General features: G+C 36.3%; 1 protein-coding gene across 1 annotated transcript in view; it reads left to right on the forward strand.

Annotated features, from left to right (window-relative positions):
- LOC116354052 (zinc finger protein basonuclin-2) overlaps positions 1-27,633 on the forward strand; it is a 55,881-nt gene that overhangs the window by 2,751 nt on the left and 25,497 nt on the right. The window contains exon 2 of the mRNA XM_031793054.1: positions 10,545-10,647. Within this exon, the coding sequence (XP_031648914.1) occupies positions 10,545-10,647 (103 nt within the window). The remainder of the gene's footprint in view (positions 1-10,544; positions 10,648-27,633) is intronic.

The raw sequence follows: 27,633 nt of genomic DNA on the forward strand, positions 1-27,633 counted from the left end.
CCCTCTATCTATATCTCTATCTATACCTCTCTCTATCCCTCTCTCTATCCCTCTATCTATATCTCTATCTATACCTCTATCCCTCTCTCTATCCCTCTATCTATATCTCTATCTCTATCTATCCCTCTCTCTATCCCTCTCTCTATCCCTCTATCTATATCTCTATCTCGATCTATAACCTCTCTCTATCCCTCTATCTATATCTCTATCTATACCTCTCTCTATCCCTCTCTCTATCCCTCTATCTATATCTCTATCTATACCTCTATCCCTCTCGTCTATCCCTCTATCTATATCTCTATCTATACCTATATCCCTCTCTCTATGCCTCTATCTATATCTCTATCTATACCTCTCTCTATCCCTCTCTCTATCCCTCTATCTATATCTCTATCTATACCTCTATCCCTCTCATCTATCCCCTCTATCTATATCTCTATCTATACCTATATCCCTCTCTCTATCCCCTATCTAATCCCTCTCTCTATCCCTCTATCTATACCTCTAGTCCCTCTATCCTCTCTCTATCCCTCTAATCCCTCTCTCTATCCCTCTAATCTATACCTCTATCTCTCTCTCTATCCCTCTATCTATACCTCTATCCCTCTATCCCTCTCTCTATCCCTCTATCCTATAACCTCTATCCCTCTCGCTATCCCTCTCTCTATCTCTCTATATAATACCTCTATCCCTCTCTCTATCCCTCTCTCTATCTCTCTATCTCTCCTATCTCAGATATCTTATCTCTATCTATACCTCTCTCTAGCCCTCTCTCGATCCCTCTATCTATATCTCTATCTATACCTCTATCCCCTCTCTCTATCCCTCTATCTATATCTCTATCTATACCTATATTGCCTCTATCTATATCTCTATCTATACCTCTCTCTATCCCTCTCTCTATCCCTCTATCTATATCTCTATCTATACCTCTATCCCTCTCTCTATCCCTATCTATATCTCTATCTATACCTATATCCCTCTCTCTATCCCTCTATCTATCCCTCTCTCTATCCCCCTCTGTCTATACCTCTATCCCTCTATCCCTCTCTCTATCCCTCTATCCCTCTCTCTATCCCTCTATCTATACCTCTATCTCTCTCTCTATCCCTCTATCTATACCTCTATCCCTCTATCCTCCCCTCTCTCTATCCCTCTATCTATATACCTCTATCCCTCTCTCTATCCCTCTCTCTATCTCTCTATACCTCTATCCCTCTCTCTATCCCGCTCTCTATCTCTCTATCCCTCTCTCTCTATCTCTCTATACCTCTATCCCTCTATCTATACCTCTATCCCTCTATCCCTCTCTCTATCCCTCTCTCTATCTCTCTAATCCCTCTCTCTATCCCTCTCTCTATCCCTCCCTCTATCCCTCTATCCCTCTAGCCTCTCTCTATCCCTCTATCTATCTATCTCTATCTATCCCTCTCTATCCACCTCTATCTATAACCTCTATCCCTCTATCTATACATCTCCTCTATCTATCCCTCTATCTAATACCTCTATCCCTCTCTCTATCCCTCTATCTATATCTCTCTCTATACCTCTATCCTCTCTCTCTATCCATCTATCTATATCTCTATCTCTATCTATACCTCTCTCTATCCCTCTATCTATATCTCTATCCTATAACCTCTCTCTATCCCTCTCTCTATCCCTCTATCTATATCTCTATCTATACCTCTACCTCTATCCTCTATCTATATCTCTATCTATACTCTCTCTATCCCTCTCCTCTATCCCTCTATCTATATCTCTATCTCGATCTATACCTCTCTCTATCCCTCTATCTATATCTCTATCTATACCTCTCTCTATCCCTCTCTCTATCCCTCTAATCTATATCTCTATCTATAACCTCTATCCCTCTCTCTATATCCCTCTATCTATATCTCTATCTATAACCTATATCCCTCTCTCTATGCCTCTATCTATATCTCTATCTATACCTCTCTCTATCCCTCTCTTCTCTATCCCTCTATCTATATCTCTATCTATACCTCTATCCCTCTCTCTATCCCTCTATCTATATCTCTATCTATACCTATATCCCTCTCTCTATCCCTCTCTCTATCCCTCTGTCTATACCTCTCTCTATCCTCTGTCTATACCTCTATCCCTCTATCCCTCTCTCTCTATCCCTCTATCGCCTGTCTCTATCCCTTCTATCCGCGTCTCTCTATCTCTCTATCCCTCTACCTCTATTACTCTATCCTCTCTCTCCCCCTCGTCTTCATCTCTCTTCCTCTATCTGCCTCTTCCTCTCCCTTATCCTGCCCTCTCTCCTGACCTCTCTATCATTCACCTCCATACTATCCTTTTATCTCTCCATCTATCTATTCCTCTATCCTTCCCTCTCTCCCTCCCTTATAGCAGAGGATAAGTCCTGTCCACCTTGGAAGAACAGAAAGTTTAAGTTAGCGAGATTGATAAAAAAAAGTTAATAGGAGAGAGAGAGCTGTGAGGATAGGAAGGCCCCAGTCCCAGGTCTCTTGTCATCATCTCATCTTATACCTGTCTGTCTATAGCTCGTACCTAGAGGCACGTTAGGCTGAGAAACCAAGGTTATTCTCAGGGGTTCAAATTCAAGTAAAGTTTTTATTTTGCATTCACAGTACATTTAGAAGTGAAGAAAAGTTTGCGCTAGAGGCTGAGTTGTCCCTTTTGTCCTCCCTCTCCCATCTCTCTCCCTCTCCCATCTCTCTCTCCCATCTCTCTCTCTGTCTCCCTCTCCCATCTCTCCCCCTCTCCCATCTCTGTCTCCCTCTCCCATCTCTCTCCCTCTCCCATCTCTCTCTCTGTCTCCCTCTCCCATCTCTCCCCCTCTCCCATCTCTCTCTCTGTCTCCCTCTCCCATCTCTCTCCCTCTCCCATCTCTCTCCCTCTCCATCTCTCTCCCTCTCCCATCTCTCTCCCTCTCCCATCTCTCTCCCATCTCTCTCCCTCTCCCATCTCTCTCCCTCTCCCATCTCTCTCTCTCTCCCTCTCCCATCTCTCTCTCTCCCCTCTCCCATCTCTCTCTCTCTCCCTCTCCCATCTCTCTCTGTCTCCCTCTCCCATCTCTCTCCCTCTCCCATCTCTCTCTGTCTCCCTCTCCCATCTCTCTCCCTCTCCCATCTCTCTCTCTGTCTCCCTCTCCCATCTCTCTCTCTGTCTCCCTCTCCCATCTCTCTCTGTCTCCCTCTCCCATCTCTCTCTCTCCCATCTCTCTCTCTGTCTCCCTCTCCCATCTCTCTCTGTCTCCCTCTCCCATCTCTCTCCCTCTCCCATCTCTCTCTTTGTCTCCCTCTCCCATCTCTCTCTGTCTCCCTCTCCCATCTCTCTCCCTCTCCCATCTCTCTCCCTCTCCCATCTCTCTCCCTCTCCCATCTCTCTCCCTCTCCCATCTCTCTCCCATCTCTCTCCCTCTCCCATCTCTCTCCCTCTCCCATCTCTCTCCCTCTCCCATCTCTCTCCCATCTCTCTCTCTGTCTCCCTCTCCCATCTCTCTCTGTCTCCCTCTCCCATCTCTCCCCCTCTCCCATCTCTGTCTCCCTCTCCCATCTCTGTCTCCCTCTCCCATCTCTCTCCCTCTCCCATCTCTCTCCCATCTCTCTCTCTCTCCCTCTCCCATCTCTCTCCCATCTCCTCTCTCTCTCTCTCACTCTCTCTCTCCCATCTCTCTCTCTCTCACTCTCTCTCTCTCTCCCCCATCTCTCTCTCTCCCCCATCTCTCTCTCCCTCCCTCCTACTCCCTCTCTCTCTGGATGTGTCCTGATTGGCCCCTTATTCTCTATATAGTCCCTCTGGTGTAAGGTAGTGCACCAAATAGGGAATAGGGTCTAAGGTAGTGCACTATAAAGGGAATAGTGTGTCATTGTGGACATTCTCTCTTCAAAGCGATGTCATTTTCATGACATAGTGCTGATGTCATCGTTTCCAACGTTCCTCAGGGCGGTTTCAATGGGTTGGCCTAGGGGCGGGTGGGTGGGTGGGTGGGAGGGTTGGCCTAGGGGCGGGCTTACTCCGCTCTTCGTCCCCCTGAGGGTGGGTGGGTGGGTGGGTGTGTGTGTGTGTGTGTGTGTGTGTGTGTGTGTGTGTGTGTGTGTGTGTGTGTGTGTGTGTGTGTGTGTGTGTGTGTGTGTGTGTGTGTGTGTGTGTGTGTGTGTGTGTGTGTGTGTGTGTGTGTGTGTGTGTGTGTGTGTGTGTGTTTAATTCCTAGCCTTAAAATGTGGATTTAATACCTAAACTTTGAAATTTGAAACAATTTCAGATTTTTTGTGTGAGAAACATGGATGACTGTGAGAGTTTGTAGTGGATGGTTGAAGGGCTCTCTAGGGGACCTGGGGTTAGGGAGGTTGGTAGGGGACCTGGGGTTAGGGGGGTTGGTAGGGGACCTGCGGTTATGGGGGTTGGTAGGCGACCTGGGGTTAGGGGGGTTGGGAGGGGACCTGGGGTTAGGGAGGTTGGTAGGGGACCTGGGGTTAGGGGGGTTGGTAGGGGACCTGCGGTTATGGGGGTTGGTAGGGGACCTGGGGTTAGGGAGGTTGGTAGGGGACCTGCGGTTATGGGGGTTGGTAGGGGACCTGGGGTTAGGGGGGTTGGTAGGGGACCTGGGGTTAGGGGGGTTGGTAGGGGACCTGCGGTTATGGGGGTTGGTAGGCGACCTGGGGTTAGGGGGGTTGGTAGGGGACCTGGGGTTAGGGAGGTTGGTAGGGGACCTGCGGTTATGGGGTTGGTAGGCGACCTGGGGTTAGGGGGGTTGGTAGGGGACCTGGGGTTAGGGGGGTTGGTAGGGGACCTGGGGTTAGGGGGGTTGGTAGGGGACCTGGGGTTAGGGGGGTTGGTAGGGGACCTGGGGTTAGGGGGGTTGGTAGGGGACCTGGGGTTAGGGGGGTTGGTAGGGGACCTGGGGTTTGGGGGGGTTGGGAGGGGACCTGGGGTTTGGGGGGTTGGTAGGGGACCTGGGGTTTGGGGGGTTGGGAGGGGACCTGGGGTTTGGGGGGTTGGTAGGGGACCTGGGGTTGGTAGGGGACCTGGGGTTAGGGGGCTTGGTAGGGGACCTGGGTTAGGGAGGTTGGTAGGGGACCTGGGATTAGGAAAGTTGGGAGGGGACCTGGGGTTAGGGGGGTTGGTAGGGGACCTGGGGTTAGGGGGGTTGGTAGGGGACCTGGGGTTAGGGGGGTTGGTAGGGGACCTGGGGTTAGGGAGGTTGGTAGGGGACCTGGGGTTAGGGGGGTTGGTAGGAGACCTGGAGTTTGGGGGGGTTGGTAGGGGACCTGGGGTTAGGGGGGTTGGTAGAGGACCTGCATCCTTGAGATCTATCTACACCTTGATTGGAGTCCAGCTTTGGTAAATTCAATTGATTGGAGATCATTTGGAAAGGCACACACCTGTCTTTTAAAGGTCCCACAGCTGACAGTGCATGTCAGAGCAAAAACCAAGCCATGATGTCGAAGGTGTTGTCCGTAGAGCTTAGAGACAGTATTGTGTCGCGCCACAGGTCTCGGTCAAAGGGTACTAAAATATGTACACAGCATTGAACGTTCCCAGGTTCCAAACCTGGAAGAGATTTAGAACCACCAAGATTCTTCCTAGAGCTGGGCGCCCGGCCAAACTGAGTAATCGGGCCTTGGTCAGGGAGGTGATCAAGAACCCAAAGGTCAAGCCTTTGTAAAAGGCTTGAATGCCAAGCGTCACGTCTGGAGGAAACCTGGAACCATCCCTACGGTGAAGCATGGTGGTGGCACCATCCCTACGGTGAAGCATGGTGGTGGCACCATCCCTACGGTGAAGCATGGTGGTGGCAGCATCATGCTGTGGGGATGTCTTTCAGCGGCAGGGACTGGGAGACTAGTCAGGATCGAGGGAAAGATGAACAGAGCAAGCACAGATAGATCCTTGATGAAAACCTGCTCCAGAGCGCTCAGGACCTCAGACTCTGGTCAAAGTTTACCTTTCAACAGGACAACGACCCTAAGCACACATCAGGACAACAGAGGAGTGGCTTCGGGCCAAGTCTCAATGTCCTTGAGTTGCCCATCTGAAGCTTGAACCCAATCTGACATGTCTGGAGAGACCTGAAAATAGCTGTGCAGCGACGCTCCCCATCCAACCTGACAGAGCTTGAGAGGATCTGCAGAGAAGAATGGAAGAAACTGCCCAAATACAGGTGTACATAATACCCAAGAAGACTTGAGGATGTAATCGCTGCCAAAGGTCCTTCAACAAAGTACTGAGAAAAGGGTCTGAATACTTACGCAAATGTGGTATTTCCAGGTTTTTTCTAAAAACCTGTTTCTGCTTTGTCATCAAAGTGTATCGTGTTTAGATTGATAAAGGGGGGGGGGGACAATTAAATCAATTATAGAATAAGGATCTAATGTAATAAAATGTGGAAAAAAGTCAAGGGGTCTGAATATTTTCTGAATGCACCATATATCCTTCTCCCTATGGCCCACTGATACACACACACACACAATCAGTGTACATAGACAGACGCTCTCTCTCTCTCTCTCTCTCTCTCTTGGCTCAGTCTCACATCCCAGATCCTCACCCAAATTTAAATGGGAGGAGCCAAGATTAGGGACTCAGAGGGAGAGAGAGAGAGATACAGAGAGAGAGAGACACAGAGAGAGATACACAGAGAGAGAGAGATACAGAGAGATACGGAGAGAGAGACAGAGAGATGAGAGAGAGAGAGAGAGAGAGAGAGAGAAATAACAGTAGTTGTCAAGATCTTCTAGCCTACACAGTCCAGAACAGGAGAGAGGAGAGGTACTAAGAGACAGCGAACCCCTGACACCAACCTGACCCACACAACCAGGTGAGTTTAAGACACGTGCCCACAAATAATCAAGAACTCTAGCCTAAATTGTTGTATAATTAATTTGTTAAAATTATGTGCAAAGTGTAATGTTCTTTTCTCGATAGATTCGTTTTATTGTTGCTTTCTTCTGTGGCGTAAACTAAACTAAACATATTTAAAGGTTTGAATGTTTGTGAATTCTTATTGTTCTCTCACACAATATCCATGAAAGGACACAATGATTGCTTATGGGTACCTTCAAGTCTGTGTAAAATATTACTGTTTCCATATTTTGAATTCATAGATTTTAGACGTCCTTAAAAATAAATAAAAAATTGCAAAACGCTATAAAGCTGGAATGTTCACTTCCTCTATATTTGGCTGTGATGTGGTTGTCCTCCTAGTTATCTGGAGATGAATGTCCTGACTATGACTGGTCCACCTAGCTATCTGGAGATGAATGTCCTGACTATGACTGGTCCACCTAGCTATCTGAAGATGAATGGACTGACTATGACTGGTCCACCTAGCTATCTGGAGATGAATGTACTGACTATGACTGGCACACCTAGCTATCTTGAGATGAATGTACTGACTCTGACTGGTCCACCTAGCTATCTGGAGATGAATGTCCTGACTATGACTGGTCCACCTAGCTATCTGGAGATGAATGTACTGACTATGACTGGTCCACCTAGCTATCTGAAGATGAATGTACTGACTATGACTGGTCCACCTAGCTATCTGGAGATGAATGTACTGACTATGACTGGTCCACCTAGCTATCTGAAGATGAATGTACTGACTATGACTGGTCCACCTAGCTATCTGGAGATGAATGTCCTGACTATGACTGGTCCACCTAGCTATCTGGAGATGAATGTACTGACTATGACTGGTCCACCTAGCTATCTGGAGATGAATGTACTGACTATGACTGGTCCACCTAGTTATCTGGAGATGAATGTCCTGACTATGACTGGTCCACCTAGTTATCTGGAGATGAATGTCCTGACTATGACTGGTCCACCTAGTTATCTGGAGATGAATGTCCTGACTATGACTGGTCCACCTAGTTATCTGGAGATGAATGTACTGACTATGACTGGTCCACCTAGTTATCTGGAGATGAATGTCCTGACTATGACTGGTCCACCTAGCTATCTGGAGATGAATGTACTGACTATGACTGGTCCACCTAGCTATCTGGAGATGAATGAACTGACTATGACTGGTCCACCTAGTTATCTGGAGATGAATGTCCTGACTATGACTGGTCCACCTAGCTATCTGGAGATGAATGAACTGACTATGACTGGTCCACCTAGCTATCTGAAGATGAATGTACTGACTATGACTGGTCCACCTAGCTATCTGGAGATGAATGTATTGACTATGACTGGTCCACCTAGCTATCTGAAGATGAATGTACTGACTATGACTGGTCCACCTAGCTACCTGGAGATGAATGTACTGACTATGACTGGTCCACCTAGCTACCTGGAGATGAATGTACTGACTATGACTGGTCCACCTAGCTATCTGAAGATGAATGTACTGACTATGACTGGTCCACCTAGCTATCTGGAGATGAATGTACTGACTATGACTGGTCCACCTAGCTATCTGAAGATGAATGTACTGACTATGACTGGTCCACCTAGCTACCTGGAGATGAATGGACTGACTTTAAGTCACTCTGGATAAGAGCATCTGTTAAACAACTCAAATGTAAATGTTTTACATACAGATCTCATATTACTGTATTGAATTATTATTGTTATTTATATTCTTATTAGTAGTATATTTATATTATTATATATATTGTTATTATTATGTATATCATTATTATTATATATATTGTTATTATTATAATGTATATCATTATTATTATATATATTGTTATTATTATAATGTATATCATTATTATTATATATATTGTTATTATTATAATGTATATCATTATTATTATATATATTGTTATTATTATAATGTATATCATTATTATTATATATATTGTTATTATTATAATGTATATCATTATTATAATGTATATCATTATTATTATATATATTGTTATTATTATAATGTATATCATTATTATTATATATATTGTTATTATTATTATTATTATTATTATTATTTATATTGTTATTATTATTATTATTATTTATATTGTTATTATTATTATTATTATTATTATTATTTATATTGTTATTATTATTATTATTATTATTATTATTTATATGTTATTATTATTATTTATATTGTTATTATTATTATTATTTATATTGTTATTATTATTATTATTATTATTATTATTTATATTGTTATTATTATTATTATTATTTATATTGTTATTATTATTATTTATATTGTTATTATTATTATTATATTATTATTATTTATATTGTTATTATTATTATTTATATTGTTATTATTATTATTATTATTATTATTATTATTATTTATATTGTTATTATTATTATTATTATTATTATTTATATTGTTATTATATTATTATTATTATTATTTATATTATTATTATTATTATTATTTATATTGTTATTATTATTATTTATATTGTTTTATTATTATTATTATTTATATTATTATTATTATTATTATTTATATTGTTATTATTATTATTATTATTATTATTTATATTGTTATTATTATTATTATTATTATTTATATTGTTATTATTATTATTATTATTATTATTATTTATATTGTTATTATTATTATTTATATTGTTATTATTATTATTATTTATATTATTATTATTATTATTATTTATATTGTTATTATTATTATTATTTATATTATTATTATTATTATTATTTATATTGTTATTATTATTATTTATATTGTTATTATTATTATTTATATTGTTATTATTATTATTATTATTATTATTTATATTGTTATTATTATTATTATTATTATTATTTATATTATTATTATTTATATTGTTATTATTATTATTTATATTGTTATTATTATTATTATTATTATTATTATTTATATTGTTATTATTATTATTTATATTGTTATTATTATTATTATTATTATTATTTATATTGTTATTATTATTATTATTATTTATATTGTTATTATTATTATTTATATTGTTATTATTATTATTTATATTGTTATTATTATTATTATTATTATTATTTATATTGTTATTATTATTATTATTATTTATATTGTTATTATTATTATTTATATTGTTATTATTATTACTGATGTCACAAATGTGCCATTTGCGAAGTTGTTTATTAAAAATGTAGTTATTTGTTACGTTTGACTGTGGAAAACCTGTCAGTATTAGGTATTTATCAGAGAGGTGGATATGTATCATTTAACTTTAAAAAAAGACATGATTAATTGTCTCTCTGAAATGAAACAATCACGTGATAGATTTTAAACCAATACATGTCTGTCATTGAACCACACCATAGATAGTGAAAACAATACAAGCTAATTTACCAACATGTCTGAAAATGGATATATATCATTTTGTTAATAAAGTTTTCATGTTTGAAATGGAATAGATAGATTATTCTATGTTGTAATAATCTATTTCTTAAAGGTCAAAGATGGTGTAATATGGTGAAGATGTCTCCCAACTTGGACCAGGTATGCTGTGTGTGTAACTTTAACTCCCTCTTGTCCCACAAGCAGCTATAAAAGCAGCTCTAAATGTAATCTTCTTCTTCATCATCTCTCTATCCTCCTCGTTCCCCAGGTGATCAGATGTACCCAGGTGAACTGTACCTGTCAGTGTTTCAGACCAGCCAAGACCAACCTCAGGATATGTGACCACTGTAGACATGGCTGGGTAGCTCATGGTGAGTGTACACACACACACACACACACACATGGATAAAGACACACACACAAACACACACACACGGATAGAGACACACACACACACACATGGATAGAGACACACGGATAGAGACACACGGATAGAGACACACACACACACGGATAGAGACACACGGATAGAGACACACACACACACGGATAGAGACACACGGATAGAGACACACACACACACGGATAGAGACACACGGATAGAGACACACACACACATGGATAGAGACACATGGATAGACACACACACACACGGATAGAGAGACACACACACGGATAGAGACACACACACGGATAGAGACACACACACACTGCTGCTCTCAGTGATGTGAATCACACTGCGGCTCTCAGTGATGTGAATCACACTGCGGCTCTCAGTGATGTGAATCACACTGCGGCTCTCAGTGATGTGAATCACACTGCGGCTCTCTGTGATGTGAATCACACTGCTGCTCTGTCAGTGATGTGAATCACACTGCTGCTCTGTCAGTGATGTGAATCACACTGCGGCTCTCAGTGATGTGAATCACACTGCGGCTCTCAGTGATGTGAATCACACTGCGGCTCTCAGTGATGTGAATCACACTGCGGCTCTCAGTGATGTGATTCACACAGCTACTCTCAGTGATGTGAATCACACTGCGGCTCTCAGTGATGTGAATCACACTGCTGCTCTGTCAGTGATGTGAATCACACTGCGGCTCTCAGTGATGTGAATCACACTGCGGCTCTCAGTGATGTGAATCACACTGCGGCTCTCTGTGATGTGAATCACACTGCTGCTCTGTCAGTGATGTGAATCACACTGCTGCTCTGTCAGTGATGTGAATCACACTGCGGCTCTCAGTGATGTGAATCACACTGCGGCTCTCAGTGATGTGAATCACACTGCGGCTCTCAGTGATGTGAATCACACTGCGGCTCTCAGTGATGTGATTCACACAGCTACTCTCAGTGATGTGAATCACACTGCGGCTCTCAGTGATGTGAATCACACTGCTGCTCTGTCAGTGATGTGAATCACACTGCGGCTCTCAGTGATGTGAATCACACTGCGGCTCTCAGTGATGTGATTCACACAGCTGCTTGCAACAGCTACAAAGTGTGGATCGCAGCCTGTGGAATTAACGTTTGAGGGAGTTCCTCCCATCTCAACTTATCCTGGTATCGTGCTCCATGCTGTCAAAAAACTAGTTTAATTTAAGAAGACCACGAGTGGGGCTTTTTATTGCTCAATCTAATTTGTGCTGATTCTCAAAAAATGTCACAGGCCTAACGGACACATGCTCAAACTCGTCCACGTTTGAAAAAGGACCAATCTGTAGTTGCTACATCAATGTTTGGACTTGAAAATGATATATATATATATATATATATATATATATACATATCCATTGATTGTTGAAGAATATAGTTTATAAATGCCTCATGAGCTTAGTTCAACTGAGAACCTAAAATATAAACTTGTTTTTCTCCAATGTTTGTAAACATGGTCAATGTAAACAAACACTGTATAGCCTCATAACATGGTTATAACTATAATGTATAGTCTCATAACATGGTTATAACTATAATGTATAGCCTCATAACATGGTTATAACTATAATGTTGATATCATGGATGGTCAGTCCTGTATAGCCTCATAACATGGTTATAACTATAATGTTGATATCATGGATGGTCAGTCCTGTATAGCCTCATAACATGGTTATAACTATAATGTTGATATCATGGATGGTCAGTCCTGTATAGCCTCATAACATGGTTATAACTATAATGTTGACATCATGGATGGTCAGTCCTGTATAGTCTCATAACATGGTTATAACTATAATGTTGATATCATGGATGGTCAGTCCTTGCATCCACGGCTCTGTCTATGAATCTATTAATCTAATTTGGGGCGGCAGGGTAGCCTAGTGGTTAGAGCGTTGGACTAGTAACCGGAAGGTTGCAAGTTCAAACCCCCGAGCTGACATGGTACAAATCTGTCGTTCTGCCCCTGAACAGGCAGTTAACCCACTGTTCCTAGGCCGTCATTGAAAATAAGAATTTGTTCTTAACTGACTTGCCTGGTTAAATAAAGGTAAAATAAAAATAAATAAACATTATGGTTATTTAAATAAAGGTAAAATAAAATCTGAGAGTGGTTATGTTTCTCCAGGCCCATCCCTCAGCTTTCTACTGGTTGGCTGGTTGTCCTATTCTTGAAGATCAAGGGATTTTACATTAATTGGAATGACTTTGGTTTTTAAATGCAAAGATATAATTGAATCGTATTATGATATGTAGTAGAAAGGAATGGGTTAGAAGATGCGTAATAACCAGAGTGAAATGCAACATCAACATACGGCCAGCTATATAAACTCTAACACGGATTTATCCTGCAATAGAGGTCTATCAATTTGGTGACATTCATTTTATGTCTTCATCTAATGCCTTTTAAAGGGGGAAGTAATCTAAAAGTAACTGAAAGTAATCAGATTACATTACTGAGATTGGGGTAATCCAAAAGTTAAATTACTGATTTACAATTTAACTAGTTACTGTAACGGACTACATTTAGAGAGTAACCTAACCAACGCTGCACATAAGACACACACACACACACACACACGTTATGGTTGATGCATGGAATCTGTCAGACTGTTAGAGACCTGGGATCAACATATGGAAAGAGACAGAAAGAGAAATGGAAAGAGGCAGTGAACGCAGATGCTTGATCCTTTGACATCTGTTAGAGAGAGGAGGGAGGGAGGAGGAGGGAGTGAGGGAGGGAGCATGGAGAAGGAAGGGGGAGAGGGAGGGGGAGATGGAGCATGGAGGAGGTAGGGGGAGAGGGAGGGAGGGGGAGGAGAGCATGGAGGAGGGAGAGAGAGAGAGAGAGAGGGAGGGAGGGAGGGAGGGAGGGAGGGAGGGAGGGAGGGAGGGAGGGAGGGAGGGAGGGAGGGAGGGAGGGAGGGGAGGGAGGGAGGGACTAATAAACACTAATAAACACAGCAACACTAATAAACACAACAACACTAATAAACCCAACAACACTAATAAACCTCCACATCTCAACAACACTAATAAACCACCTCATCTCAACAACACTAATACACCTCCACATCTCAACAACACTAATAAACCCAACATCACTAATAAACTCAACAACACTAATAAACCCAACATCACTAATAAACTCAACAACACTAATAAACCCAACAACACTAATAAACACAGCAACACTAATAAACACAACAACACTAATAAACACAACAACACTAATAAACTCAACAACACTAATAAACCCAACAACACTAATAAACCTCCACATCTCAACAACACTAATAAACCACCTCATCTCAACAACACTAATAAACCTCCAAATCTCAACAACACTAATAAACCTCCACAACTCAACAACACTAATAAACACAACAACACTAATAAACACAACAACACTAATAAACCCAACAACACTAATAAACACATCAACACTAATAAACACAACAACACTAATAAACTCAACAACACTAATAAACATATCAACACTAATAAACACAACAACACTAATAAACACAACAACACTAATAAACTCAACAACACTAATAAACCTCCACATCTCAACAACACTAATAAACACAACAACACTAATAAACACAACAACACTAATAAACACAACAACACTAATAAATACAACAACACTAATAAATACAACAACACTAATAAACACAACAACACTAATAAACACAACAACACTAATAAACACAACAACACTAATAAACCCAACAACACTAATAAACCCAACAACACTAATAAACACATCAACACTAATAAACACAACAACACTAATAAACTCAACAACACTAATAAACTCAACAACACTAATAAACACAACAACACTAATAAACACAACAACACTAATAAACTCAACAACACTAATAAACCTCCACATCTCAACAACACTAATAAACACAACAACACTAATAAACACAACAACACTAATAAACACAACAACACTAATAAACACAACAACACTAATAAACACAACAACACTAATAACTCAACAACACTAATAAACTCAACAACACTAATAAACTCAACAACACTAATAAACACATCAACACTAATAAACTCAACAACACTAATAAACCCAACAACACTAATAAACCCAACAACACTAATAAACACAACAACACTAATAAACACAACAACCACTAATAAATACAACAACACTAATAAACTCAACAACACTAATAAACCTCCACATCTCAACAAACACTAATAAACACAACAACACTAATAAACACAACAACACTAATAAACAACACACTAATAAATACAACAACACTAATAATACAACAACACTAATAAACACAACAACACTAAATAACACAACAACACTAATAAACAACAAACAACACTAATAAACACAACAACACTAATAAACCAACAACACTAATAAACCCAACAACAACTAATTAAACACATCAACACTAATAAACACAACAACACTAATAAACTCAACAACACTAATAAACTCAACAACACTAATAAACACAACAACACTAATAAACTCAACAACACTAATAAACCTCCACATCTCAAACAACACTAATAAACACAACAACACTAATAACACAACAACGAACTATAAACACAACAACACTAATAAATACAACAACACTAATAAACACAACAACACTAATAAACACAACAACACTAATAAACTCAACAACACTAATAAACTCAACAACACTATAAACTCAACAACACTAATAACACATCAACACTAATAAACCCAACAACACTAATAAACCCAACAACACTAATAAACCCAACAAACACTAATAAACACAACAACACTAATAAACACAACAACACTAATAATACAACAACACTAATAAACTCAACAACACTAATAAACCTCCACATCTCAACAACACTAATAAACACAACAACACTAATAAACACAACAACACTAATAAACTCAACAACACTAATAACTCAACAACACTAATAAACACATCAACACTAATAACTCAACAACACTAATAAACCCAACAACACTAATAAACCCAACAACACTAATAAACTCAACAACACTAATAAACCTCCACATCTCAACAACACTAATAAACACAACAACACTAATAAACACAACAACACTAATAAACACAACAGCACTAATAAATACAACAACACTAATAAATACAACAACACTAATAAACACAACAACACTAATAAACACAACAACACTAATAAACCCAACAACACTAATAAACACATCAACACTAATAAACACAACAACACTAATAAACACAACAACACTAATAAACCCAACAACACTAATAAACACATCAACACTAATAAACACAACAACACTAATAAACTCAACAACACTAATAACTCAACAACACTAATAAACTCAACAACACTAATAAACACATCAACACTAATAAACTCAACAACACTAATAACCCAACAACACTAATAAACCCAACAACACTAATAAACACAACAACACTAATAAACACAACAACACTAATAAATACAACAACACTAATAAACTCAACAACACTAATAAACCTCCACATCTCAACAACACTAATAAACACAACAACACTAATAAACACAACAACACTAATAACACAACAACACTAATAAATACAACAACACTAATAAACCCAACAACACTAATAAACCCAACAACACTAATAAACACAACAACACTAATAAACACAACAACACTAATAAATACAACAACACTAATAAACTCAACAACACTAATAAACCTCCACATCTCAACAACACTAATAAACACAACAACACTAATAAACACAACAACACTAATAAAACACCAAACAACACTAATAAATACAACAACACTAATAAACACAACAACACTAATAAACACAACAACACTAATAAACACAACAAACACTAATAAACCCAACAACACTAATAAACCCAACAACACTAATAAACACATCAACACTAATAAACACAACAACACTAATAAACTCAACAACACTAATAAACTCACAACACTAATAAACACATCAACACTAATAAACTCAACAACACTAATAAACCCAACAACACTAATAAACCCAACAACACTAATAAACACAAACAACACTAATAAACACAACAACACTAATAAATACAACAACACTAATAAACTCAACAACACTAATAAACCTCCACATCTCAACAACACTAATAAACACAACAACACTAATAAATACAACAACACTAATAAACACAACAACACTAATAAACACAACAACACTAATAAACCCAACAACACTAATAAACACATCAACACTAATAAACACAACAACACTAATAAACTCAACAACACTAATAAACACATCAACACTAATAAACCCAACAACACTAATAAACCCAACAACACTAATAAACCCAACAACACTAATAAACACATCAACACTAATAAACACAACAACACTAATAAACACAACAACACTAATAAACTCAACAACACTAATAAACCTCCATCTCAACAACACTAATAAACACAACAACACTAATAAACACAACAACACTAATAAACACAACAACACTAATAATACAACAACACTAATAAATACAACAACACTAATAAACACAACAACACTAATAAACACAACAACACTAATAAACACAACAACACTAATAAACCCAACAACACTAATAAACACATCAACACTAATAAACACAACACACTAATAAACTCAACAACACTAATAAACACAACAACACTAATAAAGACAACAACACTAATAAACACAACAACACTAATAAATACAACAACACTAATAAATACAACAACACTAATAAACACAACAACACTAATAACACAACAACACTAATAAACACAACAACACTAATAAACCCAACAACACTAATAAACCAACAACACTAATAAACACATCAACACTAATAAACACAACAACACTAATAAACTCAACAACACTAATAAACTCAACAACACTAATAAACACATCAACACTAATAAACACAACAACACTAATAAACACAACAACACTAATAAACCTCCACATCTCAACAACACTAATAAACACAACAACACGAATAAAACATCCATATCTCAACAACACTAATAAACACAACAACACTAATAAACTCAACAACACTAATAAACTCAACAACACTAATAAACACATCAACACTAATAAACCAACAACACTAATAAACCCAACAACACTAATAAACACATCAACACTAATAAACACAACAACACTAATAAACACAACAACACTAATAAACTCAACCACACTAATAACCTCCACATCTCAACAACACTAATAAACACAACAACACTAATAAACACAACAACACTAATAAACACAACAACACTAATAAATACAACAACACTAATAAATACAACAACACTAATAAACACAACAACACTAATAAACACAACAACACTAATAAACACAACAACACTAATAAACACAACAACACTAATAAACACATCAACACTAATAAACACAACAACACTAATAAACTCAACAACACTAATAAACACAACAACACTAATAAACACAACAACACTAATAAACACAACAACACTAATAAATACAACAACACTAATAAATACAACAACACGAATAAACACAACAACACTAATAAACACAACAACACTAATAAACACAACAACACTAATAAACCCAACAACACTAATAAACCAACAACACTAATAAACACATCAACACTAATAAACTCAACAACACTAATAAACTCAACAACACTAATAAACACATCAACACTAATAAACACAACAACACTAATAAACACAACAACACTAATAAACCTCCACATCTCAACAACACTAATAACTCCACATTACAACAACACTAATAAACACAACAACACTAATAAACACAACAACACTAATAAACCTCCACATCTCATCAACACTAATAAACCTCCACATCTCAACAGCAGCAATAAACTCAACAACACTAATAAACACAACAACACTAATAAACCTCCACATCTCAACAGCACCAATAAACACAACAGCACTAATAAACCTCCACATCTCAACAACACTAATAAACCTCCACATCTCAACAGCAGCAATAAACACAACAACACTAATAACCCAACAACACTAATAAACTCAACAACACTAATAAACTCAACAATACTAATAAACCCAACAACACTAATAAACTCAACAACACTAATAAACCTCCACATCTCAACAGCACCAATAAACACAACAGCACTAATAAACCTCCACATCTCAACAACACTAATAAACCTCCACATCTCAACAGCAGCAATAAACACAACAACACTAATAACATACCCAACAACACTAATAAACCCACAACACTAATAAACACAACAACACTAATAAATACAACAACACTAATAAACCTCCACATCTCAACAACACTAATAAACCTCCACATCTCAACAACACTAATAAACCTCCACATCTCAACAGCAGCAATAAACACAAACAACACTAATAAACCCAACAACACTAATAAACACAACAACACTAATAAACCCAACAACACTTATAAACACAGCAACACTAATAAACACAACAACACTAATAAACACAACAACACTAATAAACAAAACAACACTAATAAACCAACAACACCAATAAACACAACAACACTAATAAACACAGCAACACTAAACACAACAACACTAATAAACACAACAACACTAATAAACACAACAACACTAATAAACACAACAACACTAATAAACTCAACAACACTAATAAACACAACAACACTAATAAACCTCCACATCTCAACAACACTAATAAACTCAACAACACTAATAAACCTCCACATCTCAACAACACTAATAAACACAACAACACTAATAAACACAGCAACACTAATAAACACAGCAACACTAATAAACACAGCAACACTAATAAACACAACAACACTAATAAACACAACAACACTAATAAACACAACAACACTAATAAACCCAACAACACTAATAAACCCAACAACACTAATAAACACAACAACACTAATAAACTCAACAACACTAATAAACACAACAACACTAATAAACCTCCACATCTCAACAACACTAATAAACCCAACAACACTAATAAACACAACAACACTAATAAACACAACAACACTAATAAACCCAACAACACTAATAAACCTCCACATCTCAACAACACTAATAAACTCAACAACACTAATAAACCTCCTCATCTCAACAACACTAATAAACTCAACAACACTAATAAACCCAACAACAATAATAAACACAACAACACTAATAAACCCAACAACACTAATAAACCACCTCATCTCAACAACACTAATAACTCAACAACACTATTTAACACAACAACACTAATAAACCACCTCATCTCAACAACACTAATAAACTCAACAACACTAATAAACACAACAACACTAATAAACACAAACAACACTAATAAACTCAACAACTCAATAAGAATGACAGTATCCTAAACCCATCACTGTTACATTGAACTGGGTGAATATGAATGACAGTAACCTAAACCTGTCACTGTTACATTGAACTGGGTGAATATGAAATGACAGTAACCTAAACCCATCACTGTTACATTGAACTGGGTGAATATGAATGACAGTAACCTAAACCTGTCACTGTTACATTGAACTGGGTGAATATGAATGAAAGTATCCTAAACCTGTCACTGTTACATTGAACTGGGTGAATTGAATGACAGTAACCTAAACCCATCACTGTTACATTGAACTGGGTGAATATGAATGACAGTATCCTAAACCTGTCACTGTTACATTGAACTGGGTGAATATGAATGACAGTAACCTAAACCCATCACTGTTACATTGAACTGGGTGAATATGAATTACAGTATCCTAAACCTGTCACTGTTACATTGAACTGAGTGAATATGAATGACAGTAACCTAAACCCATCACTGTTACATTGAACTGGGTGAATATGAATGACAGTATCCTAAACCTGTCACTGTTACATTGAACTGGGTGAATATGAATGACAGTAACCTAAACCCATCACTGTTACATTGAACTGGGTGAATATGAAGTCATCCAGTATGCTGTAATAGTAGTATAGAAATAAGGTAATTTAAAACATGATCGTCCACCGACCGCCACTGGTTAAAACTAATAAACACAACAACACTAATAACCCAACAACACTAATAAACACATCAACACTAATAAACAAACAACACTAATAAACTCAACAACACTAATAAACTCAACAACACTAATAACTCAACAACACTAATAAACCCAACAACACTAATAAACCCAACAACACTAATAAACCACCCCATCTCAACAACACTAATAAACTCAACAACACTATTTAACATAATAAACACATCAACACTAATAAACACAACAACACTAAATAACACAACAACACTAATAAACTCAACAACACTAATAAACCTCCACATCTCAACAACACTAATAAACACAACAACACTAATAAACACAACAACACTAATAAATACAACAACACTAATAAATACAACAACACTAATAAACACAACAACACTAATAAACACAACAACACTAATAAACACAACAACACTAATAAACACAACAACACTAATAAACCCAACAACACTAATAAACACATCAACACTAATAAACTCAACAACACTAATAAACCTCCACATCTCAACAACACTAATAAACACAACAACACTAATAAACTCAACAACACTAATAAACTCAACAACACGAATAAACTCAACAACACTAATAAACTCAACAACACTAATAAACACATCAACACTAATAAACTCAACAACACTAATAAACCCAACAACACTAATAAACCCAACAACACTAATAAACACAACAACACTAATAAACACAACAACACTAATAAATACAACAACACTAATAAACTCAACAACACTAATAAACCTCCACATCCCAACAACACTAATAAACACAACAACACTAATAAACACAACAACACTAATAAACACAACAACACTAATAATACAACAACACTAATAAATACAAAAACACTAATAAACACAACAACACTAATAACACAACAACACTAATAAACCCAACAACACTAATAAACACATCAACACTAATAAACACAACAACACTAATACACTCAACAACACTAATAAACTCAACAACACTAATAAACACATCAACACTAATAAACCCAACAACCACTAATAAACCCAACAACACTAATAAACCCAACAACACTAATAAACACATCAACACTAATAAACTCAACACCACTAATAAACCTCCACATCTCAACAACACTAATAAACACAACAACCACTCAATAAACCTCCACATCTCAACAACACTAATAAACACAACAACACTAATAAACACAACAACACTAATAAACACAACAACACTAATAAATACAACATTACTAATAAATACAACAACACTAATAAACACAACAACACTAATAACACAACAACACTAATAAACCCAACAACACTAATAAACCCAACAACACTAATAAACACATCAACACTAATAAACACAACAACACTAATAAACTCAACAACACTAATAAACACAACGACACTAATAAATACAACAACACTAATAAACCCAACAACACTAATAAACACATCAACACTAATAAACACAACAACACTAATAAACCCAACAACACTAATAAACCCAACAACACTAATAAACACATCAACACTAATAAACACAACAACACTAATAAACTCAACAACACTAATAAACACAACAACACTAATAAATACAACAACACTAATAAATACAACAACACTAATAAACACAACAACACTAATAAACACAACAACACTAAACCCAACAACACTAATAAACCCAACAACACTAATAAACCCAACAACACTAATAAACCCAACAACACTAATAAACACATCAACACTAATAAACTCAACAACACTAATAAACACAACAACACTAATAAACCTCCACATCTCAACAACACTAATAAACACAACAACACTAATAAACTCAACAACACTAATAAACACAACAACACTAATAAACCTCCATATCTCAACAACACTAATAAACCTCCACATCACAACAACACTAATAAACACAACAACACTAATAAACACAACAACACTAATAAACCTCCACATCTCAACAACACTAATAAACCTCCACATCTCATCAACACTAATAAACCTCCACATCTCAACAGCAGCAATAAACTCAACAACACTAATAAACACAACAACACTAATAAACTCAACAACACTAATAAACCTCCACATCTCAACAGCACCAATAAACACAACAGCACTAATAAACCTCCACATCTCAACAACACTAATAAACCTCCACATCTCAACAGCAGCAATAAACACAACAACACTAATAACCCAACAACACTAATAAACTCAACAACACTAATAAACTCAACAACACTAATAAACTCAACAATACTAATAAACCCAACAACACTAATAAACTCAACAACACTAATAAACCTCCACATCTCAACAGCACCAATAAACACAACAGCACTAATAAACCTCCACATCTCAACAACACTAATAAACCTCCACATCTCAACAACACTAATAAACCTCCACATCTCAACAACACTAATAAACCTCCACATCTCAACAGCAGCAATAAACACAACAACACTAATAAACCCAACAACACTAATAAACACAACAACACTAATAAACCCAACAACACTTATAAACACAGCAACACTAATAAACACAACAACACTAATAAACACAACAACACTAATAAACAAAACAACACTAAACCCAACAACACCAATAAACACAACAACACTAATAAACACAGCAACACTAAACACAACAACACTAATAAACACAACAACACTAATAAACTCAACAACACTAATAAACCTCCACATCTCAACAACACTAATAAACTCAACAACACTAATAAACCTCCACATCTCAACAACACTAATAAACACAACAACACTAATAAACACAGCAACACTAATAAACACAGCAACACTAATAAACACAGCAACACTAATAAACACAACAACACTAATAAACACAACAACACTAATAAACACAACAACACTAATAAACACAACAACACTAATAAACTCAACAACACTAATAAACACAACAACACTAATAAACCTCCACATCTCAACAACACTAATAAACCCAACAACACTAATAAACCCAACAACACTAATAAACACAACAACACTAATAAACCCAACAACACTAATAAACCTCCACATCTCAACAACACTAATAAACTCAACAACACTAATAAACCTCCTCATCTCAACAACACTAATAAACTCAACAACACTAATAAACCCAACAACAATAATAAACACAACAACACTAATAAACCCAACAAACACTAATAACCACCTCATCTCAACAACACTAATAAACTCAACAACACTATTTAACACAACAACACTAATAAACCACCTCATCTCAACAACACTAATAAACTCAACACTAATAAACACAACAACACTAATAAACACAACAACACTAATAAACTCAACAACTCAATATGAATGACAGTATCCTAAACCTGTCACTGTTACATTGAACTGGGTGAATATGAATGACAGTAACCTAAACCCATCACTGTTACATTGAACTGGGTGAATATGAATGACAGTATCCTAAACCTGTCACTGTTACATTGAACTGGGTGAATATGAATGACAGTAACCTAAACCCATCACTGTTACATTGAACTGGGTGAATATGAATACAGTATCCTAAACCTGTCACTGTTACATTTGAACTGAGTGAATATGAATGACAGTAACCTAAACCCATCACTGTTACATTGAACTGGGTGAATATGAATGACAGTATCCTAAACCTGTCACTGTTACATTGAACTGGGTGAATATGAATGACAGTAACCTAAACCCATCACTGTTACATTGAACTGGGTGAATATGAATGACAGTATCCTAAACCTGTCACTGTTACATTGAACTGGGTGAATATGAATGACAGTAACCTAAACCCATCACTGTACATTGAACTGGGTGAATATGAAGTCATCCAGTATGCTGTAATAGTAGTATAGAAATAAGGTAATTTAAAACATGATCGTCCACCGACCGCCACTGGTTAAAACTAATAAACACAACAACACTAATAAACCCAACAACACTAATAAACACATCAACACTAATAAACACAACAACACTAATAAACACAACAACACTAATAAACCCAACAACACTAATAAACACATCAACACTAATAAACACAACAACACTAATAAACACAACAACACTAATAAACACAACAACACTAATAAACACAACAACACTAATAAATACAACAACACTAATATACAACAACACTAATAAACCAACACCACTAATAAACACAACAACACTAATAAACACAACAACACTAATAAACACAACAACACTAATAAACCCAACAACACTAATAAACACATCAACACTATAAACTCAACAACACTAATAACCTCCACATCTCAAACCACACTAATAAACACAACAACACTAATAAACTCAACAACACTAATAAACTCAACACACTAATAAACTCAACAACACTAATAAACTCAACAACACTAATAACACATCAACACTAATAAACCAACAACACTAATAACCCAACAACACTAATAAACCAACAACACTATAAACACAACAACACTAATAAACCAACACACTAATAAATACAACAACCCTAATAACCACACACTAATAAAACCTCCACATCCCAACAACACTAATAAACACAACAACACTAATAAACACAACAACACTAATAAACACACAACCTAATAATACAACACACCTAATAAATACAAAAACACTAATAAACACAACAACACTAATAACACAACAACACTAATAAACCAACAACACTAATAACACATCAACACTAATAAACACAACAACACTAATAACTCAACAACAACTAATACTCAACAACACTAATAAACACATCACACTAATAAACCCAACAACACTAATAACCCAACAACACTAATAACCCAACAACACTAATAAACACATCAACACTAATAAACTCAACACCACTAATAAACCTCCACATCTCAACAACACTAATAAACACAACAACACTAATAAACCTCCACATCTCAACAACACTAATAAACACAACAACACTAATAAACACAACAACACTAATAAATACAACATTACTAATAAATACAACAACACTAATAAACACAACAACACTAATAAACACAACAACACTAATAAACCCAACAACACTAATAAACCCAACAACACTAATAAACACATCAACACTAATAAACACAACAACACTAATAAACTCAACAACACTAATAAACACAACGACACTAATAAATACAACAACACTAATAAACCCACAACACTAATAAACACACATCACAACTAATAAACACACACTAATAAACCCCACAACACTAATAACCCAACACACTAATAAACACATCAACACTAATACACAACACCACTAATAAACTCACACACAATAACACACAACACTATAATACAAAACACACTAATAAATACAACAACACTAATAAACACAACACACTAATAAACACAACAACACTAAACCCAACAACACTAATAACCCAACAACACTAATAAACCCAACAACACTAATAACCCAACAACACTAATAAACACATCAACACTAATAACTCAACAACACTAATAAACACAACAACACTAAACCCAACAACACTAATAAACCCAACAACACTAATAAACCCAACAACACTAATAAACCCAACAACACTAATAAACCCAACAACACTAATAAACACATCAACACTAATAAACCTCACACCACTAATAAAAACCTCCACATCTCAACAACACTAATAAACACAACAACACTAATAAACTCCACACATCTCAACACAACTAATAACACAACAACACTAATAAACACACAACAACACTAATAAACACAACACACTAATAAATACAACATTACTAATAAATACACAACACTAATAACACACAACAACACTAATAACACAACAACACTACTAAACCCACAACACTAATAAACCCAACAACCTACATAAACACATCAACACTATAAACACAACAACACTAATAAACTCAACAACACTAATAAACACAACGACACTAATAAATACAACACACTAATAAACCAACAACACTAATAAACACATCAACACTAATACACAACAACACTAATAAAACCCACACCACTAATAAACCCCAACACACAATAAACACATCAACACTAATAAACACAACAACACTAATAAACTCAACAACACTAATAAACACAACAACACTAATAAATACAACAACACTAATAAATACAACAACACTAATAAACACAACAACACTAATAAACAAACAACACTAAACCCAACAACACAATAAAACCCAACAACACTAATAAACCCAACAACACTAATAACCCAACAACACTAATAAACACATCAACACTAATAAACTCAACAACACTATAAACAACAACAACACTAATAAACCTCCACATCTCAACAACACTAATAAACACAACAACACTAATAAACTCAACAACACTAATAAACACAACAACACTAATAACCTCCATATCTCAACAACACTAATAACCTCCACATCACAAACACCACTAATAAACACAACAACACTAATAAACACAACAACACTAAAAACCTCCACATCTCANCAATAACACAACAACACTAATAAACTCAACAATACTAATAAACTCAACAACACTAATAACACAATAAATCAACAACACTAATAAACCTCCACATCCTCAACAGCACCAATAAACACAACAGCACTAATAACCTCCACATCTCAACAACACTAATAAACCTCCACATCTCACAACACTAATAAACCTCCACATCTCAACAACACTAATAAACTCCACATCTCACAACAGCAATAAACACAACAAC

This window comes from Oncorhynchus kisutch, linkage group LG16 (genome assembly GCF_002021735.2).
Source record: "Oncorhynchus kisutch isolate 150728-3 linkage group LG16, Okis_V2, whole genome shotgun sequence".
Lineage (NCBI taxonomy): Eukaryota > Metazoa > Chordata > Actinopteri > Salmoniformes > Salmonidae > Oncorhynchus > Oncorhynchus kisutch.